General features: G+C 39.0%; 1 protein-coding gene across 1 annotated transcript; it reads left to right on the forward strand.

The window, feature by feature from the left end:
• Positions 1 to 2662: 2662 nt before the first annotated feature.
• Positions 2663 to 8866, forward strand: LOC307167048 (transmembrane protein 220-like). The gene is made up of 6 exons (XM_079885940.1): positions 2663 to 4004; positions 4104 to 4133; positions 4224 to 4284; positions 7077 to 7200; positions 8199 to 8258; positions 8391 to 8866. The coding sequence occupies exons 1-6, from the start codon at positions 3909 to 3911 to the stop codon at positions 8521 to 8523; spliced, it is 504 nt and encodes a 167-aa protein (XP_079742066.1). The 5' UTR covers positions 2663 to 3908; the 3' UTR covers positions 8524 to 8866.
• Positions 8867 to 9211: the final 345 nt, after the last annotated feature.

The following is a 9211-nucleotide window of genomic DNA, read 5'->3' on the forward strand; positions in this document are numbered from 1 at the left end:
TATTCATTCCTCTGCATTCAATCCCAGGTGTCTCACATTAGCTGGAAAGCTCAGATCCCACAGACGAATACGCCGACTCACACGAGACGCAGATCAAGTTTCATTCGGTGTGTGTTTATGATCTCAAACACAGAAACATCTCTATAAACACACAGATGGAGATGAAAACCATCAGGACCTCCTGGTTTTCATTCCTATCCCAGCACTGTGGAGAATCAACACCTGGCCGATGACCTGAATGAGTTTAATGCTGGTTTACAGCCAGTTCTCACACCCCAGACCTGCTTTGACTGCCTCTCCACACAACCATCAATACCTCCTTCCTACTGCTTCTCAGCCTGAACTTCAGATCTGTGAGGAGGATGTGTGCCAGGTCTTCGGGAAACAGAAGATAAGGAAAGCCAAACATCTGTGGTCATGAGGTCTATTGAGAGACACAACAAGGACACTTCTCTTCTCTCTCTACACAAATGACTGCTCCTCCAAAGACCCCTCTGTCGAGCTCCTGAAGTTTGCAGACGACACCACAGTCATCGGCCTCGTCCAGGACAGCGATGAGTCTTCTTACAGTCAGGAGTTTAAAGAGTCGCAACAACCTGGAGCTGAACACACTCCAAAACAGTGAAGATGATCATGGACTATCAGAGAAACAGCCCAGCATTATTCCAGCTCAGCATCATGCTTCAGGTTTCTGGGCACCACCATCCCTCAGGATCTTAAGTGGGACAATCACAATTGGGGCTTTCGCACCGGAGGAACCTTTTCATAGTTCCTAGAACTATTGGCGTAAATTCCCAGATTTTGGCGTGTTCGCCCCACAGGAACTAGGAACGATTTTAGTTCTAGGAACTCCTTTTGGAGGAACTACTTTACTCCTACTTCAGAGTCGCTCTAAACCAGCGCTATAGGAACTATCCGTGATGTTAGTGTGCGCGGATTGGCTGAACGCACGCGATACACCAGTACCCGCCATTTTTAAAAAGGCTGTGTAAACACACAGATTATAACCTACATATTTACTCCAGAAACTAACTCTACGAACATGGAAAACCGTGATAGATGGACCTCTTAACCTTTACGCTGAGGAGAAAATCCAACAAGACTTTGAGGAGACCAAGATAAATATTTCTGCTCAGCAACACTGGACATCAACTACACGCCATACGCTAATAACGTTTCATTACTATCTACTTTCTGTATAACAGTTCTATCTAATAACGTATTAGACAGGACTGTTAGACAGATCGTAAACTAATGAACATGGAGTATGCGATCACTGGCGTTTTCAGCGCTGTCAAAATAAAGGTCCGCCGCACCGTCAAAATAAAAGTCACAACAACGAGCGCGGCTTACGTCACTTCAGAGTTCCTACTGGCGGTGCGAATGCAACCAGGAAAATGTTCCTCTGGGAACCATTAGTTCTCGGGGAACCACCCTGATGGCTAGTTCCTACAGCTAAGTTCCCAGAACTACCCAGTGCGAAAGCCTCTATTGTCAAAAGGCCCAGCAAAGGTTGTACTTTCTTCGTCAACTGAAAAGCAATGGACTGTTAGGACAGCAGAAAGGATGACTGGTGTGCACCTGCCCAGGACTTTTAAGGACAACGGGGTTACAGGCGCACTGGGGTAAAAGGCACCTTTGATTTTATTTTCCTCTAAACCACTAGATGGCAGAAAAACTGAAAAACTTGCCACAGCACTTTCCAAAACATCCGCTTTTCTAGATGCAAATTTGTCTGAACCTTGATGCGATCGCAGACAGCAACGCAAAGTTGATTCGACGCTACTTTGATCTAATATGTTTTGTTTTTTTTAAATGCTGTAATTTAAGAAGCGATTATTGAATATATTTTGCAACTGCAAAACAACATTTGGTCCCCACTAGTGATTAATTCAGGGTAAATTTGCATACGCATTCTGCCATGTTTTAAACATTCGCACTCTTTTCATGGAAAGTCCAAACTATTTATCTTCATGTTGAAACCAACTAATCATTTTGCTTTTACCGATAAGATGAGTTATGTTCTAGGAAATATGACCTGGTTCACTCTTAAAAACAAAGGCTCTTCATTGGCATCGGTTGTTCCATTAAGAACCTTTAACATCTATGGAATCTTTCCATTCCACAAAAGATTCTTTGAATTTTAAAATGTTCTTCATACTAAGAAAAAAAAACAGTTATTTTAAGAACTGATCACTGAAAGGTTCTTTGGGGAACCAGAAATGGTTCTTCTATGGCATCACTGCAAAAAAAAAAACCTTCTGGAACCTTTATTTGTAAGAGTGTTTCATATGTTTCTCAAGAGAGGTTTTAATGTTGTCCTCCTGTATAACACTGAACAGATAGAAATGCAGAACGGTAGGGTCTGTTAATAATAGACTAAATGGACATGCATAATTCATGAATAGAACCCGCAGGTGTTCTGTGATTGACATGTAATTCATGCAAATGCACAACATGACACACCTCAAATCATCACAAGCATTAGTCTTCAGCGCACAGACCATTGTGTTGAAATATTGTGATTTCCCTTCCACAGCTTTTGAAATGCTCTTTAAATAAAACTACTGAATCATGTTTTGGATAATCTAAAAGTGTGTGTGTGTGTGTGTGTGTGTGTGTGTGTGTGTGTGTGTGTGTGTGAGAGAGAGAGAGAGAGAGAGAGTGAGTGAGTGAGTGAGTGTGTGTGTGTGTGTGTGTGTGTGTGTGTGTGTGTGTGTGTGTGTGTGTGTGTGTGTGTGTGTGTGTGTGTGTGTGTGAGTGTGAGTGAGTGTGTGTGTGTGTGTGTGTGTGTGTGTGTGTGTGTGTGTGTGTGTGTGTGTGTGTGTGTAAGCAGATGCAGGAGTCCATTGTGGGTTTTTTTTAGTGTCTTTACAGCACAAATCCCCCTCTTAACTCTCTATTGAAGCAAACAGTGAAATGTGACACCGGGTCTGGTGTCTGAAATCAGACCTTACACAGGTAAATCTCTAAACATCCAGCAATTATGATGAAACAAAAATCTAAATCTGAAAAATCAAGCGCCGCTTAACTGTCTGTAATAGAGTCTCTCCATATAATGTCATGTGATACAGTGTTTTTGCTTACTGTAACTGTAGCTTGCCTATATTAGAAGGCAATGCACATTTTTTAGTACAAAACTCCATATGTAAAAAATGCAATGTTTACATCTTTTTATCTTCTCAAAAATACATCTTATTGCTATAACATACAATCAATGTCTAAAAATAGTTCCTTAAGAGTTTACACACTAATAAAATGGTCAGAATGTCCTTTAAAACTTTCGTTAAGTGGTTTTGTTCTTGCTGTAAAAGACAAAGAGAGCTGGAGTCTCCATCTGCTGGTGATCAATTACATTACAAGACAGAAGATTTCATTTTTCAAATATTAAGAAAAATATTACACAGCTCATTTGAGTAGAAAATGTACAGTCATCGTATTATAAACCCCAAGAATATTAACAGCTACATTTTAAAAGTAATATGAATTACTAGCCTCTGAGGGGCCTAGATATGAGTAAAAAGAACAAATAAACTTTTTTTTTCCCGCAAATATAAGTAGCCAGTTGTTCTTAATCAACAACAAAAATAATTACTTTTTAATTTTAGAAATAGGCTGGTGAAATCAAAAGAAGCTATTTTTTAAAAAGCAATCTGTATAATTAGGCTACGAATTCAATGCGAAAAAAATACTAAAAAATAAATAAATTGACCTTATTAAATGACTGAAACTGAAACCTTACCTGTCCTGAAATTAAATGAGTCGCGTCTGATGCAGTGTGATGTAAACTACATTTCCCACAATGCTCTACTAGCACCGCTGCGCGTCATATCCTGGAAATGATACAAAGTTCAAATGTGTTTAGTTTCAGAGAAATGTGGAGATAAATCCATTGGAATGAATAAACAATGACGAACAAGATCAGTGTCTCGTCTTCTCAGCTCGTCTGGAGAGTTTGCAATTTATTCATGTCAATGTTTTTCTCGCTGGCAACTTACGTGCAGGTAAACAAGGGTTTTAACTGCAGATGATCTTTAAATATGAATCTTGATTAATGTAATAACGGTCATTTAATTATCAGATTAACTTCTTGTTTGTGTCAGATAAATGATCCAGATGCCGTTTTGTGGATGGTAAGAATATCACTTTAACCGAGAAACATGTTAAACTTCTATAAAACAAACAAGTGTTTTAATGTGGGTTTTTTCATAATGGTTTTGCAGGTTGGTTATGCTATTCCAGCTGGATTATGCTTTTCGATTTGCTGTCATCAACAAATAACAGGTAAACAGTGTTTTCCGTTGATCACAGTAAGACGCGATGCTGCCCTCTAGTGCAGTGAAGCAGAAATACATTTCATTGGTCCAAAAAAATAATAATTAGGAAAAAAAAATTTATACTCCCCCTCAAGTCACCAGAAACACTTTTGATTTTCCTCGGTCAAGATTAAAGTGGACAATTTACCTAGTGGGTTCTCTATTGAGAACATAACCTTTGAGGATGCATCCTTCTCTGACCATATGCCTATTATGTTCAATGTTAAACTATTGAACTCACTATATTCAGTCAGATCTTCTGGCTACTACTTTCGTCATATTAACTCTTCTACTGTTATTGAGTTTTCTGAATGTTATTTGAGAGATGCAGGCAATGCCTCTATCACTGCACATGAACACCTCTTGAGCCCGATGAGCTAATATCCTCTTTCAATGCTTCTTGCTCAGCTATCCTTGATATTGTGGCCCCTCTGAAACTTAAATGCCCTAATTTTAAATCCCAACCGTGGATGGATGATTCCATTCGCCATCTCAGGCAGATTTCTCGAAGAGCGGAGCGTAAATGGAAAAAAGACCACCTCCAAGTCTCTTTAGAAATATTTAAAAACTCTCTGGCCAATTACCAAAGTGCAGCAAAAAAAGCCAGGGCTAAGCATTTTTCGGATATTATCACTAGACATTCTCATCACCCTAGAATTTTATTTAATACTATTAACTCAATAGTTAACCCACAAGTCTATCCAGAAATTGAGGCATCCATTAATAATTGTGAAGAGTTTGTGAAGTTTTTTACTCTGAAAATTGACCACATCAGAGCACAGTTTGCTCATGTTGTTTCTGACACCATACCACTCCACCCTACAACTACAGCTACACTGGATAAATTTCAAGGAGTGTCCTACAATGAGCTATGTGACATTGTTAAACACATGAAAATATCAACAACCCCACATGATCCCATTCCACCACAGATCATCAAGGATGCCTTTGATGTTGTTGGTCCCTCTATTCTAGTTATCCTTAATTCTAGCCTTGCCTCCGGCACTGTTCCCACATATCTTAAGCACGCGGTTGTCCAGCCCATGCTAAAGAAACATAATCTAGATGCAAAATGTCACAATAATTTCCGGCCCATATCCAAACTGCCATTTATTTCTAAAATCTTGGAGAAGGTGGTGTTAACGCAGCTGCTCTCATATCTCAATTCCACAGAGACATTTGAGCCATTTCAGTCCGGGTTCAGAACTCGCCATAGCACAGAGACAGCCCTGCTAAAGGTGACAAATGACCTCTTGTTCACCCTTGACTCAGGAAATAATGCCATCCTAGTCTTGTTGGATCTTAGTGCGGCATTTGACACTGTAGACCATGGTACATTACTAGAGCGTCTTGAACAGTGGGTTGGCATCAAGGGCACTGCTCTAAACTGGTTTCATTCTTATCTCCATCAAAGAACTTACTCAGTTAACATAGGCCAATATTATTCATTGCCTGCACCTGTGCTTCATGGTGTCCCCCAGGGATCCATTTTGGGTCCAGTACTCTTCTGCCTATACATGCTCCCCCTAGGAAAAATCATTAGAAAATTTAATATTGCTTTCCATTTTTATGCAGATGATTCCCAACTGTACATCCCACTAAAATCAAGCAACTCAATGCAACCTCTTTTAGACTGCTTAAAAGAAATCAAAATCTGGATGAGTAATAATTTTCTTCCGTTGAATGAGAACAAAACCGAAGTTATCATCTTTGGCCCCTCAAGATCCAAAACTGCCACCACCGTCGACCTTGGTCCCCTTGCACCGTATGTTAAAACTCACGCACGTAACTTAGGCGTTATTTTTGACTCAGAACTCAATTTGGAAAAACAAGTATCATCTGTAGTGAAATCCAGTTTTTATCAGTTGAGAATAATTTCCAAACTCAAGCCTGTCCTGTCTTTCAAAGATTTGGAAAAAGTCATCCATGCCTTTATAACCTCCCGTTTAGACTATTGTAATTCTCTATACTTTGGTCTTCCTCTAACTCTAGTGGCACGGCTTCAAATGGTTCAAAACGCAGCGGCCAGACTGCTCACAAACACAAAAAAACATGAACATATGACACCCATCCTAGCCTCCTTGCACTGGCTTCCTGTCCAGTCTAGGATACAATTTAAAATACTGCTAATGGTTTTTAAATCTCTACATGCACTGGTCCCAAGCTACTTAGCAAATACCATTCAGCCCCAAGCAGCTTCCAGAGCCCTCAGATCTTCCAGTCAGGGCCTGCTGTATGTCCCACGGTCCCGGCTTAAGCGAAAAGGTGACAGAGCTTTCTCTGTTGCTGGCCCTCAGCTGTGGAACCGATTACCACCCGACATCAGAAATGCCCCTCATATTGATATTTTTAAAGTTAGACTTAAAACCCACCTTTTTACATTGGCCTTTTAGGCATCTTAAATGTTTTTCCTGCCTAGTGTGTTTCAACCTGCCGTTTCTCTGTAAATGTTGTTTTAGCCTAAACTCAATTTATTTGTAAATGTATTTCTATTACATGTGTTTTTATTACCCTGTGGCCAATACAATTATGTACAGCACTTTGGTCAGCGCAAGCTGTTTTAAATGTGCTTTAGAAATAAACTTTACTTACTTACTTACTTACTAGTGTAATACTATGGCGTCACGTGCGCGAACTTCCGGACAATATTCATGTGAATATATACAATAACAGGTTGAATGTGAGATTTTCGGTAAATGAAAACATCATTAAAGGGGCTGAAAGTGTTGAAGACTCTCCTTCCGCTATGTGCTTTTCCAGAGTCATTACTATGGAGGAGAATCGCTGATCTGCATGTGCTTATAGCCTCTACGTTTGGACTCATTCTGGGCTGGAAACTTTGTAAGGAGGGAATTACAGATATTTTCCAGCAAGAAGAAGGAAGGTAACAACAGAAAAGGATTTCATTTTTCACTTCATTTTTGTTGGTCTTGAAGTAAAAGTTAATTTCATGTTCACTCTTTCATAATTTTCTCACCCTCATGTCATTCAAAACTTGTGAGTTTCTTTCTTCTGCTGCGGAACATAAAAGTATGAATGAACGTGGATTTATGAATAGAACTTTATGGTGTTTTTCTGTCTATCTATCTACACTATATGGACTAAAACTATTTTAGTATTTACCAACAGCGACTCTAATGACATTGCATTTTAGATACATAGACATTAATATGGAGCATCTGGGAAAGTTTTCCTCAAGATTTTGGAGTGTTTTTGAGGGAATTTTTGCTCATTCATCCATTAGAGCATTTGTGAGGTCAGGCACTGATATTGGACGTCTGGCTCACAGTCTCCGTCCCAATTCATCCCAAAGCTGTTGGATGAGGTCGAGGTCCGGGCCAGTCAAGTTCTTCCACACCAAACTCATCCATCCATGTCTTTATGGGTCTTGCTTTGTGCACTGGAGCACAGTATATGCTGGAATAGAGAAGGACCTTCCCAAACCTTGGCCTTGTCCAGAATGTCTTGGTTGTCTTTCCTTTCACTGCCAAACAGAGAATCATTATCCGTCCCACTCCACGAAGCTCCCACCGCACAGGTTTTGTGCTGATATTAATGACTATATTACTTTTGAACTCTTAAACGCTGGAATCAGCAGAGCGAAGGATCTATCTATCTGTCTGTATCTATCTATCTATCTATCTATCTATCTATCTATCTGTCTGTATCTATCTATCTATCTATCTATCTATCTATCTATCTATCTATCTATCTATCTATCTATCTATCTATCTATCTATCATCAATTTGGAGCTTGACAGTCATGAAGCTTCTTTAAAAATATCATAAAAGTTGTACAGGTTTGGAACAACATGATAGCGTTTAAATAAAGGAATAATTCACCCAAAAATAAACCTTCCTGGGTGTAATCTCGTCTCTTAGGGAATGTGGTGGACTCGTGCTGGTGGTTTTCTGGCTGCTACTGTGCAGACATTCAGGAAGGTACTGTAACCCATCTGATAAAGTTTTATATTTTAATGTTCACAGATGGTGTTTAACACTGTTCTTTTCCTTTATAAGACTGATCTGTGGTCTGGTTTCTGTAGTGAATCTTCATGTGTGTGTGTCCTGTAGGAGTTCTGTCGGCTCGGTGAGGATCTGCACTGCTGTGGGAATCACTGTGTTTCCCTTCATCACGTGGATCTATTACTACATGAACACAGAGCTGAGGAAACACTGGCCTGAACACTGTAACACTGCTCTCTGATCAGCCAGCACAGGACATGAACCACAACACAAACCTGTTCAGATCCAGACGTGTGGTTTTCTTCACTGCATTCCTCTGTTATTCTGTGGATTATATATTCTAACAGAAAGATGGCAACATGACTCTATGACTTTTTTATATCTCTATGACTTTCTTTCTCTGTGAAACACAAAAGATATTTAGCACAATATTAAAGGTGGTTGTCACACACATGAGTTTTCAGGAGCAGCTATCAAACTGGATGCATATCTATAAATGTATGCACGTATACTGTTTAGAGATTGTTAAAAACATGTTTATACATTTTTAGCAAAAAAGAAATAAAAAAAAAATATAAAAAAAATGTAATTCAGATAGTTGCCAAGCCAGCATTTCTAATTTACGAGAAACGCAATATTGAAGTAGTAATATAACTAAAACTTTATACAAACTATATAGACATTAAAAAACAATAACAAAAATAGCTCAGGTTCAGCACATCACCTAAATGGGTCTTTAGCGTAGCACTGCAATTGTATTTATTTATTTGTGTTCTTCATTTATTTATTTATTTTTCAAGGCTTTGGCAATTGAATATAGTTTTTTTTTTCTTTGGTGTCTTTATTTTTGTATTATGTACATGAATACACATGCATACTATTTGGCATTTAACAAAAGCAAATTGTACATTATCTTCACTTCATTCAGT

Source organism: Squalius cephalus (genome assembly GCF_949319135.1).
Source record: "Squalius cephalus genome assembly, chromosome: 1".
Classification (NCBI taxonomy): Eukaryota; Metazoa; Chordata; class Actinopteri; order Cypriniformes; family Leuciscidae; genus Squalius; species Squalius cephalus.

What these genes read in the sequence shown, in the direction of transcription:
- LOC307167048 (XM_079885940.1), top strand. Translation starts at nt 3,909, where the DNA reads ATGACGAACAAGATCAGTGTCTCGTCTTCTCAGCTCGTCTGGAGAGTT. An exon ending in CTGTCATCAACAAATAACAG is followed by an intron (nt 4,285 to 7,076) that starts GTAAACAGTGTT and finishes GTGCTTTTCCAG; the next exon opens with AGTCATTACTATGGAGGAGA. An exon ending in CTGTGCAGACATTCAGGAAG is followed by an intron (nt 8,259 to 8,390) that starts GTACTGTAACCC and finishes TGTGTCCTGTAG; the next exon opens with GAGTTCTGTCGGCTCGGTGA.